The sequence below is a fragment of the Hippocampus bargibanti genome, linkage group LG17 (genome assembly GCF_051943395.1).
Source record: "Hippocampus bargibanti isolate YZ-2025 linkage group LG17, ASM5194339v1, whole genome shotgun sequence".
In the NCBI taxonomy this organism is placed as follows: domain Eukaryota; kingdom Metazoa; phylum Chordata; class Actinopteri; order Syngnathiformes; family Syngnathidae; genus Hippocampus; species Hippocampus bargibanti.
In genome coordinates, this window is record NC_142750.1 from 10,564,401 (window position 1) to 10,579,882 (window position 15,482).

At 40.5% G+C, this 15,482-nt stretch overlaps 1 protein-coding gene across 6 annotated transcripts in view; it reads left to right on the forward strand.

Annotated features, from left to right (window-relative positions):
• Positions 1-15,482, forward strand: part of LOC148885693 (RNA binding protein fox-1 homolog 3-like) — a 326,703-nt gene that overhangs the window by 132,859 nt on the left and 178,362 nt on the right. For all 6 annotated transcript variants that reach the window (XM_089018729.1, XM_089018732.1, XM_089018728.1 and 3 more), the window contains one exon: positions 14,549-14,652. In XM_089018729.1, coding sequence (XP_088874855.1) covers positions 14,631-14,652 — 22 coding nt within the window. In that variant the 5' untranslated portion in view covers positions 14,549-14,630. The remainder of the gene's footprint in view (positions 1-14,548; positions 14,653-15,482) is intronic.

The window sequence follows — 15,482 nt, forward strand, 5'->3', positions numbered from 1 at the left end:
AACAAGGCTCTCTAAATCAGCCCCACGAGCCCAAAGCCTGGCAGCAGTGCCTCTAGCTTGAAATTCATCCAAATAAATTAAGATTGATAGCATTTTCGCAAGTTTTCCAGGAACCAAAATCTTAGTTGATTTTTTTTCTGTTTTTGTCGGTTCAGGCGTGGGCTTTGAACACCCACATTTTGGGGGCACGTTTTCCTTTTGATATTGTAAAGCGGGTGTGCAAGGTAGCGACTAACCATAGAGGAGTCATCCCAGCCTCCCGTAACCAAATTTTCGGTTTTGCGGTATGCGGCATCCACCCTGGCGGCTTTGAGGTTGATTTATTTCCACCTGCTAGCCTCCTCCTCATCATTCCCTTCTTCTTCCTCCTTTTCTTATCCTCTTCATTGCGGACCCAAGAGAGGGGTGAGCCAACGCCTGCGAGGCCAGCGGGATGGGGTTAGCATCGATTGTTTTATTGGTGCGCTCGGCTCCTCTCGCATTTGTCTTGTCTGGAGGGGTGTGGGGGGGGGGGGATCGCTGCCTGGCCAGGAGATCGTTCGTTTATTGCCAACGTTCTAATGGTTGTGGTGGTGGTGGGGTTCGGTGAGGGAGGGGGGTGCTTTACGTTTCCAGCTCCGTTGGGAGGAGGAAACCTGGCCAGGTTGTTGTGTAACTAATTCAGTTTGTTGCAAGTGGAAAAGGGAGCGTCGCAGGATTTATCTGCTTTGCTCAATTATGTTTGAAAAAAGTTTGTTTATTTATTCCATTCAGGTTGTCACATTTTACTTCAATGTCTTGTTACTTTTGAAGTGTGTAATGTATTTTGTTGTTTTCTTTGTGGTAGTTGTGTTGTAGCCTCCAACTGTATTACATCACACTTAAGTTTCTATAGATTTTACTTCTCATCTTATTACTGGTGTACTTGCTGCAACGAAATCTTTTTTTGTTTGTTGTTGGCTTAAGCTGAGTTACTCACTCCAGTTGTTTTCAAAGCATAGTTACCATACTTATGTACTATTTTTACTTTATTTATTTTGGAAACACAAAGAGGAGGTTTATAGACGTTGTCAAAGAGGACATGAAGGTAGCTGGTGTGAGAGAAGAGGATGCACAAAACCGGGTTAGATGAAGGACACTGATTCGCTGTGGCGACTCCTGAAGGGAAAAGCTAAAAGGAAAAGAAGATTTATTTGGAAAACACACCAAGTACAGTATTATGTCTTCTGTCTCAATATCGCCATCAAAACAGTCTTGACTCTTTCACCATTTTGTTTGTTTGTTCAAGTTTTCTTTATTTGTAAATAATAACCTCATAGAGCATTGTTTGGTTTTTACCAAAACCACGAGTTTTTATACCAAAGAGGAACGAAAACAAATAACATGCCAGGCAGATGAGTGACTTGCATGCTATTTTTCGTTTTGTGGCACTTCAAGAATAGAAAAAAGTGAGATTTTTGTTTTCATTTATTTATTTTGTGTTACAGTAAAGTCTCGTTATATCGATATCGTTTATTTTGATAATACTGCTTATTACGACACTATTTTCATTTCCCGTGCACATTTGTAGTCTTTTCATGTATAATTAGTTCCGTTTAGTACGATTCGTGGTTTTTACGATAATCCGGTTACTACGGTGCTCTTTTTCATCTCCCGCCGGCCATTTTGCTATGTTTATATCGATACACGCCATCGGTCGCGCCATCGGCCTCGCCATTGGTCGACGTGGTCACGTGACTTGGTCACGTGAGTTTGTTACGTGGCCAGCTCCCGTGTAGCAGAGCCATTTTCATTTTCAGATGCTAGCTCGTGTGTAGCAGACGAGATTGAAGTGTATGTGTTAAAAGGTAAAAATGGGAAGCAGAAGAAGATTGATGACTTTTTTAAATTGCATACATAATAGAGTAAGATGTAAGCGTTGCAGTTTCCCTGTTGTGTTATGTACATGCCCACTGTACTGTATATGAATGCAATCATTTTTTGCAACAATGTTTCTTGTTTTGTCTGCTGAAGCGCGATGATTTAGAAAATTATTAACATTCCATACTGTGTATTAAAGGACAGCCGATGTCACTTTTTATTCAAATGCAAATAAAAATGACTTCACGCCAAGACGTCTTGCATTGCTTGTGAATCCAAACAATGGCTTCACATTCGGATAATATGCTTTCTTGTTACACATCCAGTTATGAATATGTTTCAAATACACTGTAGTTCTGAAGAGGAAAGCATACATGTTTGCAATCGATTAAAGAATTATATGTGCCATTTTGAGGCAACATTGGGGGAACATCTCTCACCCAAAAAAAAGAGGCACAAAATGGCGAGCTCATGGCCAGCTCCGTTTCTTATATGGCGCTTGGATGCCCTCTTTTGGCGGCTTTTGTTAATGCATTTCGGCGCAGGACGGATATATCGACAGTACGGTTATATCGACATTTTTTTCTAACTCCCGAGAATATCGATATAACGAGACTTACTGTACCATATTTTTCCGCATATAAGGCCCACCCAAAAGCCTTGATTTTCTTCAAAAGATAACTCTGCGCCTTACGTATATGTTAAGTAAGGTTGAGCCACAACAGGTCTCGCAACGACTGTCAGCATTCACAGACTCATACCCCCCCCCCCCCCCTTATAGAAGAAGAAGTGCATATTGTAACCCCAGCCCCTACTGTTTTGCCTTGTGATGTGGTGCGCCTTATGCATGTATTTTGAAAACTTTTATATACCTGCATTCAATGTTCCCTCTAATTTTTCATGCGTCTGAGCAGACCGGTCAGGTGCAACGGCAACATATTCTCAGTTTGTCGCGGCGTGAAAGTGAATTTTGTTGGATTTTTTGTTTTTTTTGTTTTGATGACCGTCGACACGGTATCACTCGGCATCCTAGCCGGTTCCACTTTTCATCAACGCCCAATCAAATTCCTTCAATCGGGCCCGTTTAGCTAATCACCCTTTGTAATTGCCACACGCTCCAGCCTTGAGGAGTATGGATCCAACCCTGACTCTCTTCGCCATCTGAGAATGCCCCCTCCCACTATCCGACCGACCGGCGGCTCCCGTTATTTACGGCGGGTGGCCGGCGCTATCCCCCTGCGGAGCTCATTGTGGATGTGCACGAGCATCAATACGCGGCCGTTTTGGCAGGTAGCATCAATAGCGCCGCCATTAAGACGTGGAGCCGGAGTCCAATGCATTTCTCACTTTGCGAGCGATCGATGGTGTCGTAGGTCTTCCGCGGTCATCGCCTGCGCCGCCATTGGAAATCATTGGGGCAGAGCACCCCCAATTAATTACCCCCGCCAAGAGCGAAGGGTCTGTGAGGGCCACTTTTTTTTTGGGTCGTAAAGGGGGGTTGGTCGGGCATTGTCAAGTGACACCACCAACGATTGTTTGTCCTTCTAATTCAGCCCAAATGACGGCGGACCAGGCCAACATACGCGTCATTAGCAGACTGGAGAAGTTTGCCCAGCAGGTGGGCCTGGGTGGGGTGAGGTGGAGATGGTGGGCAACGTGTATGGCAGTTCTCCGGGTTATGTGTTTTTCCTACTGACTGATATTTTAGCGAATATATGTTGTGGCAAAAGTATGTTGAGTCTTTTTTAGTCTCAAGTAATTATTTTTTTCGTTTGATTTTATTTGTGTGGTGAGCAAAAAAAAAAAAAAAAAAAAAAAACCTCAGATAAAATGGAAATTGATTGGGAAGCAGTCCCCCGTCTTTCTCGCATTCCTCAAAGTGCACAATCTAATATACTGCGTCTTCTTTTTCTATTTTTCCAATTGACTTTTTCATATTTTTGTTTAGGCCCCTGCGGTTGTTATTCTATTTATGTATTAATTCATCTAGCTATCTATCTAGCTAGCTATCTCCAAATGTCAGGATAAAGAAAGGTTTCTTTGATTCTAACGGTCTGTGTGACAAATGTCTTTTGAGACGAACCGTGCCTTTGGGTTCTGTGGAAAATAATCACGCTGGAAATTTTAGAAGAAAACGTTTTACATGAATGCATTTTACTTCGTAAATATTCTGTTTGCCAAGCATCCTTTTTTCTCCTTGATCGTGAAATGAACACAAGAGTGCCCTCTTGTGGCTCGTAGTGGTATTTATGACTTTTACAAGTACCAGTGTCTGAAACTCATGACAAAAAGTTAGCGGACACCCAGGCAGACAACTCTGAAAAGTTGCCTGCCTGGCCATGAAGTGGCCTGCCCCATTTTTCACAACTTAAAACTCATTAAGACGACTAATCGCAAAAAAAGAAAAAACAATTGTTGCAAAGTATAAAGGATTTTTTTTTTAATTAAGGAAGTACAAATGCTCCCTTGCTTAATTTACGGTAACGATCCCTTGTTGAAGATTTTGCTCCAGTTGTCGTTTGTCGTCATGGTGCACAATACAATGTTTGGGTTGTGTTGTCTGCTCAAAACCACGTGGCATCCTCTTCCTAAGCGGCTTTCAAAACTCTCAAGTACACTTTTCAGTCACGGGATAGTCCGAAGCACGAAACAGGCTTCTGATTCGCTGCCGTGCCGAGTATGCAAATTGCCAAACAAGCGTTCGTTTGGCAATTTGCATACTTTTTTCAGTTGTTTAGCATTCACATGCAACTTCTACAGAAATTGTTATGCCAAATTGGTCCATGTGGGGAAAAACTGTACATGTGTATCGAATGTAAACTCAATTCATAATAACACTGAATATTTCATGTGTCATATATTATCTTCATCTGAACATAAATTCCCCATAGCGCATGATTTCACATACAGACGTGTATGTGTATATAGTATTATATATTGCCAGTAGCTGGTCTTTTAATTTCACATCTACCGGAGGCTGTCAGGCACATTCCCAATGACCAGCTGGGATTTAATGTTCCGCCATGCCATGGATGTGAAAACTTGCCAAGTTGCACGGGAGAGAGAAAAAAAATGAATTGTGAATTACATGTTTTATCATACACGTGTGCAGCTGGATGCTAAATGGCGAGTGCCAAAAAACACAAACTGGCATCGTTTATCAACTTTTTAAAGGTTTTACTCTCGATACTGTGGCAATTTTTTTCTTGTTTGGATGTTTCTCACGAGGCGCTAACACCCAATTGGTGGATACGGGGATGCAGCATGATAAGATGATAAGATTGTAAACTGTCCACTGTACTGTATGTATGTAGGCACATGACCACTATCTAAGAAAGGGTTAATTATACTTCATTGCAAAAACATTGGACAAAATGGAAAAATTAGAATTATGTTTTACTGCCTCGTACATCAAACATGAATATGTAGCTTTTTGTATCCGCCCTAGTAGCTCCCTGGAGCTTTTTTGAAAATAAGGTGGAATATTTTTTTATATGGATTTTTGTCAAAGGACAAACATGACGAAAATATTCTAAATAATTTACAATGTGGTAAAATTAATTATTACATTTCCACTTGTAAATGAGAATTTGCATCATAGACTGTTTCTATTCGTAGCACAGGATAACAGGCAAGTAAAAAAATAAACATACAAACTCCACAAAATAAATACATAACAACCAAACAAACAACTAGACAAATAAACAAAAAATAAAAAGCATTGTTTCGTGAAAAAAAAAATCATCATAAAGGCTATTTTTATTTGTATCCAACTTACGTGTGTGTAGGCTCTGTCATACATAAGTGGTCTGTCAAGGGAAAGGTTTCTTTAGCCGTCATCTGAACTTATTTGAATTTCAGTCATTTCAATCCTCATCTAAAGAGCTTTGTCAGCGAACTAAAGTTGTGTTGGTAACCCTGGCCCTACATCCCTAATAGGTCCCTGTGCACATGGTCTCTGCACTAAAGTTATTGGAGCTGTGGACTACTCCCTGAAGCCAATCTGATTACTTCTATTGTTCTATCCCTGGCTCTGATTTCACTTTAAGAGCCAATCTGATTACCACTCCACTCTAATAACATCTATAAGTCTATCCCTGGGTTTCGATCCACCTCACTAGCCAATCTGATTCCATCTAAAGTTCTCTCCCTAGCTCTGGTTTACCTCATTAGCATGACTAAGCCAACCAGCACAACTTGCTGGTTGGCTGACATGATGATTTTTTTTGACATGGTTCTTTCAACATTTTGGGATGCTGACCCCTAGTCTAACCAATTCAGTTGTCTGACTGACCAGATACTTGGACGAGTCCCATGAAACGGCTCAATCACTCAGTTTAGTGGACTCGGATTACTCTTTTGAATCAGTTCGCTCACCGACCAATTTAATCAATCACATCATGAAGGTAAGACGCAATAAGGGGCAGACGCTCATGCTGTGTAAAAAGCAGCACTTAGTCCATCCGCTCATCTCAAACTAGATACGCATTGACTTCAGATGAATCTGTTCCCGAATTGACTCGACATTTAGAAAGATACAGTGATTGCAAATGGCTCCAGAGATTCCTGTCAATTATTTTCACTCAAAGCGAGTGACTCGGGGGAGTAATGCTTGAAAAGATTTCAGCCGCTCCATTCCAGAGTTGACTTCGCTTTAACCTGCGTACGCACGATCCGCGGATTCGGCTTCACAATGCGCCGCTTGCACCTTTTCAATGCATCTCACCAAAAGGAAATGTAACCCAAACCTTTTTTGGCCCGTTGTTTACTCCTGAATGCTGGAAGCCAAATAGAATTTCAAGCACGAATAGTAACAATGTGGATATTTTTTCTTTCTTTCTTTCTTTCTTTCTTTCTTTTTTTGAAAGCTTCAAAGGGGGACAAGCCCGGAGGCCACTTGACGAAAACTCGGCTAGCCGTGTCTACTCTGAGGAGCAAAAAAAACAGTCAGGACATTATCATTAGACATACTTGCACAACACACAGACATGCTACATTACATATTTAATATTTCGCTTTTTAGGGAAGGGGGTGCGGTATATTATGCAGCCTTGGTATGCTATTGAAGAAACCATCATAAGTGCCACACTCAGGAAACAACATCAAAGACATAAAAAACGGAGGGCTTTTTTGTGTTTGTGTTGTCTCCTGCTCGACATGATATAGTCACATTTTAAACGGTATTATGCGAAAGCGAAAGCAGGGAGTGTTTTTTTTCCTTTCAACAATAACGAGGGAAACACAGTTACCATAGATTTAAACATAGATTTAAATTTAGACATTTGAGTGAAGCCTGTTTTATATATTTTTTTGTCAATGGTTTGATGTAAGTTGGTGCTGAATGTGGTATGTGATGTACTGTTTAAGCAAAGGAACACCATCTATCCGACTTTACACATCCAAACCAAATGTTGCAGTAACCCTGCCAAAAATCCGCCGGCACATTTCAGCGAGTTACTGCGAAGCCCTCCGAGACTCCGCAGGATGACTGCGTGTTGCAAAACTGCAAAGCAAACTCGCCAGATGACTAATTGCGGCGTTTTGTAACAAATCTCTGACATTGGCAGCAGCGGAGAGGATTGGTCGCCTGTCTCAAACCGGGGGGGACCCACGGGCTCGATGTTTTGCCGGGCGGTACCGCCGGCCTCTAATTGAGATGTTTTATGAGGCCGCGCGCGATTGGACCAGCTCTCGTCAGCCGGTGCTTCAACCTCAGCCACGCTGATGACGACCGCTCTGCTCTCGCGTTTAATTGCTCGTGCTGCTAAAACAGTTGGCAGCCACGATGCCCGCAGCAGCTGCTGCACGGCTCTTAAAGGCAGGAAATTACTTTGCTTTCCACTTCTTGGACTGCCAGGAAACACTCTCTGCCTGCAAGGGGTGTCGAGGAATCCCTTCGGGGGGTGGTGGGAGGGGACATCATTACACACACAGTTCTGGCATTGTTGAGTTTTTGTATGATTGTGTATGAGGCAAATGATCTCTCATCTTACGCATACACGATGATGTCAAAACGTCAAAAGTCAAAACGTATTACCGTTCAGCATTGTCCACGTGGCTTGCACGACTCCTGGAACTGATCAAATTTCACCAAAATGGCAACTTCAATGCAAAATGGGCGACCTCGTTTTTTTCTGAGGCGATTTACTGTGTCAAAATTTCTGTATTTATTTATTTATTATGTATGTATTTATTTATTTATTTATTTATTTATTTATTTATTTATTTATTTATATTGTATTATTGTAATTTTTACTATTTAGTGTTTAGTCTTTAGTATTTTTTTTTCTTTTAATACATTATTCTAATGTATTATTATAATTATGATCATGATTACTATGATTATTATGATTATAATGATGATGATTATTATTATAAATTTTATTATTATGAATTTTACCCTTTGAAAGCTGCTTCAAACAAAAATGTTTGTTTGAAATCAAAATAGCTGATGTTATGTGTCTTTTTGGTCACGACTTCTTGAGGGTTTTCTTGTAGGGAACTTATGATAGATGTCTACCAAATTTCATGCAGCCAACTGAAAATCGCTGATCGGATATGAATGTTCAAATAATTCTCAAAAGGGTTCTATCATGTCATTAGATAGATTGTGCATGCGTCTGCTGACCATGACTGGAAATCAATCTGATTTTTTTGCCTCACCTCTCAAAAGTTGAATAATACCGTAATAACTTTGTAATAACTTCAAGAGTGCTGATAGGGAACATGATCCAAACCACCTGTTATCTATAACTAGTGGAATTGTATGCGTTTATAAGAATAACATTTTTGCAGCAAATATGAGCTTCACTTGTACACATGAACACGTCAAATATGTTAAATATAAATATGCGGCCAATAAAACTAATGATACGCTGAAGCCTCTGTGCATCAACATGAACTATTTTCAAATCGTCCCCTAGCGGATAAGCGGATTTGAAAATGGATGGACAGTGGACGGGGGAGTATTGGTGAGGATGACAGGAGGCGAAACATTGACTGTGACGACGGTCAAGAGCGATGGCGTTCCGACCATTGTCGATACGGAAAGTCGAGTGTGAAAAAGGCTTGCATCAATGCGAATCATATTAACATGATAAAGGGCATGTTGAAACGCTAGTCGGCGCATTGATTCCGCCGCCGCCGCCTTGCACACGTTAACGAATTGAGCGCCTCCCTCTTCTAATAGAAGGATACTGTTAATAACCCCCAACGTCCTCCAAACTTATTTTTCATCTCACACAACTATGATTGAGTCTGGACACTCTGATTCTGTGTTCAAAAATGAAAGTTGAAGTTCCAAATCATTATTTTTTTTCTTAAAAATATTACGGGAGGTATATTTTTGTTCAAATGAAAGAAAAAGTCCGCAATTATCCAAACAAAAATGACAATAATTTATCTCGAAAAATAATTTACCTTGATTTCTTGAATTAAAGCTGACGAATTGACCAACATTGTAAAATAACGGTTTTCCTGGTAATAACGAACATTTGTGTGGGGAGGCGTGGGATGTATTTATTTTTTATATCAATTTAGCTTCATATTTTTCTCATCAACATAACATATTTTTTCGACTTTAAAAATGACTTTAATCTTTTAAAATAATAATCTCACCAGAATGAAGTCTTGTAATGTTTGTTTTTTAATAGGCACAATTTTTAAGGAATAAATGTGATTCATTTTCAATATTAAATGTTGTGTTTTGATACTTGAGAGTAAGACGATTAGTGAAAGTAATGCACAAGTAGAAGCACCTTGACATTCCAGTGATCTCTAGTATACAACATTTTGAAAATTTTAGGTAATACAGAGAGCTTGATTTACCAAAAAAAAGAGAGAAAAGCACAGCATGGAGAGCGGCGTGGCGCACCTTGTTTAATTATGAACTAATTAACTGTCAAAATGAAAGTGTTTCATCTTCATTAGCGTTCGACAAGCGGCCGACGAGGGAACATAATTGAGAGGCACCGTGAGCTAATCGAAGGAACACGTGTCGCTCGCTATTCAAATTTTAAAAACGCCATTTAGCCCAAAGAAAGCGCTTGAATAGATTTAATAGTCGACTCGAGTGAGCTGGTGCACCGTTGATGCCGGGATGGGACTAGCGCCGCCCCAATATTAATTTGAGCGGGATGGAATCATTTTTCATGACATTTATTCGTAAAATGTATCCTGCCAACACCACAACAAATGCTGATTATGATGATGACGATGCGCAACATTTAATGTAGCAAAATATGTTAATGTTTTTAATATAAGCAGTGTCTGAAACAATGTCTGTTTACGTCGGCCATACAACTTACAAAATGTCTCCGCTTGGGTGGCTGACAACTTCTTCAAGAAAAAAAAAGTTTTTTTTTCCAAATGAAATGTTTGCATTATTCAATAAAGCAAATCTGAATAAATTATTCCGTTTTAGAAATCTTCGTTCGGTTAGGAAAGTTTGAAATTTCGGTTCGTTTGGCAATTTGCATTCTCGGCATGGCAGCCAATCAGAAGCCTGCTTTTTGCTTCGGCACTTTCCCCAGCGTTATAAGGTCGTGCGTTTGCATATCATTTTCCAAAGTAGATGCACAGAATCTCAGCTTCAAAAGACGCTCACAAAATTTATGCCGCTACAAAAGGTAAACGTACATTATCCCGTGACTGTAAAGTGTACCTTAGAGTTTTGAAAGGCGCTTAGAAATTGAACGTACATTAAAAGCAACGTGGAAAGAGGAGTTAATGTGGCTTGTAGCAGATGACGCAACGCAAAGATTGCGTTGTGCAACATGACGAACAGTGTATGGACAAACGACAATTGGAGCAAAATCACCAGCAATGGACATTTACGATAAATTACGCACGGGAGCATTTGTGGTAGGGACATCCTTAAAAACAAATCCTTAAAACATTGTAACAATTTTTTTTTACGATTAGTTGTCTTATCGTGTTTCAAGTTGTGAAAAATGGGGCAGGCACTTTATGGCCGGGCAGGCAACTTTTCAGAGTTGTCTGCCCTGTTGTCAGCTAACTTTTTGTCACGAGTTTCAGACACTGGTATAAGTCTTTCAAGTATCCGTCACGTTGCCATTTGAGGACTACAATACCAATAATGCCCCTCTCCTCATTTTGAATCGATTGGGTAGGTAAATACTGTCCAGTAGTTGAGTACCTAAATTCACGAGATGGATTATGTCAAACTATAAATTAGGCAGGTTGATCATATGTTTGAAAGATGACATCATCTTCAAAAAATAGCTTATGCCTTTAACTCATTCACTGTCAGACATGTGCAAAAATGTGTCCACTCCAGTGCCAGGGTTTTTGTCATATTCACTCAAATTCCAGGAACCACAGAATATTGAGTTTTAGCACTACATAAACATTCAATGCACTGTAAGAAACCTTATACTTTGTTCTTTCATCAAGAAAAAAAAAGTTTAGTCCTAAGTTATATAGGTCTGGAGTTATCTGAGCTTGAAATGGGGGAGGATGTACAAAAGGCAAATGCTGCCTTCTCGTGGGAGGGAAATACATTGCCAGAGGTCTGACCAGTGCTTTATCGGCACCCCCGCAAGAAAAAAAAAAATTTGGGTATGGCGCTCCACGTCATATTTTCAATTCCCGAAGACATTTGGGAATGCCAGTGGATGGGTTAATAAATACCCAGTTAACCCCGGATCATTTGCCGTTGACATTGTCGCTGCCAATCGGAGAAAAGCGATGGCGTCGCAGAGAGATGTGTTGCTTTGCTTGGGTTAACCCTGGGCCGAAATTCAGCAAATTGATTGGATCGTGAAAAATATAAATTGTATGTGCCCAATGACCTCACCCTCCCGTTCCAAAGTTCCCCCCACAACCTCCTACACACGCACACGCATACGCATACTGTCAGTTTGTTGGCCGAGCACACCGTGGTTGTTTAATCAGCGCCGCGTTTTAATGGCGTGTCAGCGAAAGGCTGAAATACGGCGGCGGGCTACCTGGTGCAAACATTACGATAAATCCCAGTTGGCCCACCGTTGCCGCTCGTTATAAATCAGAACTTTGGAGAGAGAAGGCGGCCAAAAATGACGACTGTTAAAATAATGAACGGGAGGATGAATTTTTCGCATTCAAGCATGTCGAATGTGTTTCGAAACCAATCTTGGAAATCACGTTATGGTTTTCAATCATTGAAAAATGTTGGAACAAGGACGTCGTTTGAAAAAAATATTTTGAAGGAATATTGATCAAAGTGCTTCTGACAAATGCGTCCATCCATGGATTGTTCACAAAAGTTACACATAAACTTTTCTTCTGATTTTTTTCAATTTCTGGATGTTTTTCAGGTCTGGCATACAAAAAAAAATCTGATAATTTTAACATGGCTGACCGAAAAAGTTTTCGAGGCATGTCAATGAAATGTCTTGTTAGCTGATCTTGATCAAAAGTTAATCCGTTCATCCTCAGGCCGTTTATTTTTCTTTCAAGGACGTTTTTGAGCAAAGGAAGTGCATGACATTTGCTGTTTGCTGATTTTGATCAAAGGTTAAGCCATTCGTCCTTGGGAAGCAGTGCACCAAAAACCATCCATTCCTCTTCACTTGCTGTAATTTATTAGCTGCTAAAATGGCTTGTGACAAAACTGAATGATGGAGATTTTCTTTATCACTTCAATGCAACCTCAGGAAATTCTGGATGTCGATTATTATAAATGCAAAACTCATCACTTGATTTTGATTACATTTTGCAAATGTTGCGTTTGAAATCACGAAGTGCAATCTTCGTTCTTGTCAGAAAAATGCTTGGCACCATCATTGCCCCTTTTTCGCCGTCTGCTAACGATAAAATGGAATCAAATGAAGAAAAGGAAAACCATGTGCGGCTCAACCTCGCTGGCTCGGAATCAATCCTGACATTTTCATTGCCAGCTCACGGAAGCCAACGGGGCCTTCCGGAGGTTGTTAGCGGCCGCGTCGCTACTATTCCGCCGGCTTTCATCAGATGCTAACTTTCCTTCGCTCGCTCCCAGGTGGCTTTGTTGGTATTTAAGCGCAGCGATCTGGCTTTTTAGTGCGCGTCCGCAGCATCTGTTCACGTCCCGACTTCGGTGTTGACGCAGCCTTTTAAGCGAGCCGGTCAATATGCTAGCGCTAATATATTATTTAGCGCCTTTGGGTCGACAGCATACGTGCACGTGTTTGCTAATCGTGTCGAGGCAGATGTCGGGCCCCTCCTCTTTACATCGGTTAGCTGCTCCTCCTGCAAAATTCATCTCGGGTCTTTTTTATTTATCCCCCTCGCTCGACAATTAGTCAATCCTCGATCAAGCAGAGGGAAAGAAATTGCTTTTAATTACTTTTGATAAATGACAAATTAGTTTGGTGCACGCAGGGCGGTTTTTGTCCGGATGAGTGCTTGTGTATGTGTGTCTCGCGGAGAGTTTCATGATGAAAAATCAATGTTCGCTCGCTCTCTTAACCGCGGTTCAGCAGACAGACTTCTGGGCCGAAGCCAGGCTGCGGACCGCCAAAACCCGCGTGTCAGCAGAAAAAAAACACCACCGGCAGTCTGCATTTGAATGCACTTGATATCGATATCGGATATATGGATAGTCCCGGTTATATCGCTACTATTTCTATGCACGCACGGAGAAAATTACATGCAAACAGGGTCGGATATATCGATAGTCCCGGTTATATCGATATTTTTTCGGACTCCCTTGAATACCGATATAACGAGACTTTACTGTATATATATATATAGTTTTTTTTTTTTTTGCCAGAGGGGGGTTCTGGTCATTGATTTGGTAATTACTGTAATCTACAAACGTGACTGTGAACTGGATTTTAATTTGTGTTAATTTTGGTCAGCGAATATTAGCTAATTCACTGCCATTCCAGAATTTATTTGTGAATTGAAAAGCATGATGTGAAGCGCTATTCCCGAATGTGTTGTTTTGTTTAATGTTGGATGGCTGTGAATCAAGTTCTGGTCAGACCTCTGGCAATGTTTTGCCCTCCCTTGAGGGGGCAGCATTTGCCTTTTGTACAGCAGGCCCCATTTCCATCGCAGATAACTCATTACTAAATAAAATCGACAAACTTTTTCTGATGAAAGAAGACAGTCTAATTTTTCTTACGCTCCATTGAATGTTTATGTAGTCCTAAAACTCAATATTCTGTGGATCCTGCAATTTGAGTGAAAATGACGAAACACTGGAGTGGACACATTTTTGCACATCGTATGGCAGTGAATGGGTTAAAGAAAATGTGGCTTGATTTTTTTTTAATCGAATATATGTTTGTGGATTCATCAGAAATTTTGACTGTTGATTAATCAATGCATTTAATTAGATTTAGCTTGTGACAAAAAAAATGGTGGATTTTTGGTCATGAGAAAAAAAAAATAATCGGGTGTGTACCTTTCCAAATCATGGCCAATCAATTAAATTAAAATGGCTGGAATCAAGGATGAAATGTGATAAGGAGATACTATACCTAAATTTCATTTTCTGCCTCATTGAAACTGTACATCAACCAAAAAAGGGTTTCAAAGCAAGTCAACAACCAAAACAAAAAATACGATTTTTTTTGCATAAATCATAAATAACAGTTGTCATTTGTTTCAGAAACAGCAAAATTGATCTGCGAACTACTTCTGCTTCATCTTTGCTAAGATGGTAAACTCAACTGCTCATGTAAAAGAAACTAAACTCGTGTTGTCTTCTTGCGATATCCAGGCTTCTTCATTCCATCGTGAGGTCAAAGCACCAGCAGAGAGTCCAGCGACGCAACCTTCAGACTGACCATTTTTACCTGTACATGGAGACCCCCAGCTGGGCAGGTATGACCCCCTCACTAATGCCATTGTGAAATAAGCTGGTGATTATTTGCACATGCTGATTTTGATCAGAGGGGATTTTGGTTGATGATAAATGAAAAATTGTTTTTTGATTTGTGTCTGTGTAATCCATGTTTTTTGAGCGCATTTGTTATACCATCTGGAATTGTGAATGCATTTTGGTGGCTCAAAATTTAGGATTGGATTTTAGTCCAGGGTGAATGAACAGTGGACTTTGGTTGATGAGATATTTCAAATTTGTAACAGGATTTCAGTGTGGCAATCTAAAATGGAACTTGTGTGTATTTTCAGGGTGAGTCAAAAATAGGGAGTTTTTTTTTTTTTTTTTTTTGTGGTGATAAATCCAAAAAATTGTGATTGGATATTAGATTTACAGACACTCCCCGCCTTACGAACGAGATACGCTCTGAGCGGTCATTCGTGAGGTGAATTTGTTTGTAAGTTGCTTCAGTGCTATATTTTGTATGGAATGTATTTTTAAGTGAAACGCTGAACGGGGAAGTAGAAAACAAAGACGCTGTAACAGTCGTAAAATAAATTGACACCTACTGTAGTACGACATCGTGTATATCATATCCCGTACATATCCTTGGGTCTTCAGTCAGCCATTAGTGAAGCTGCTGGCACGTAATTCAGTAATTACGTGCCAGCAGCCATACATTTTATTATGCATCGCGTCCTCCTGGAGCGTCAACTTGGAAGAGGCATTTCCTCCCCGCTCACATACTCTACACAGCCAATTGTACGCGAACTCGGCACCTCCTCCTCAGAGCGTCAACTGGTAAGAGGGATTTCCTCCCCACCCACATAAA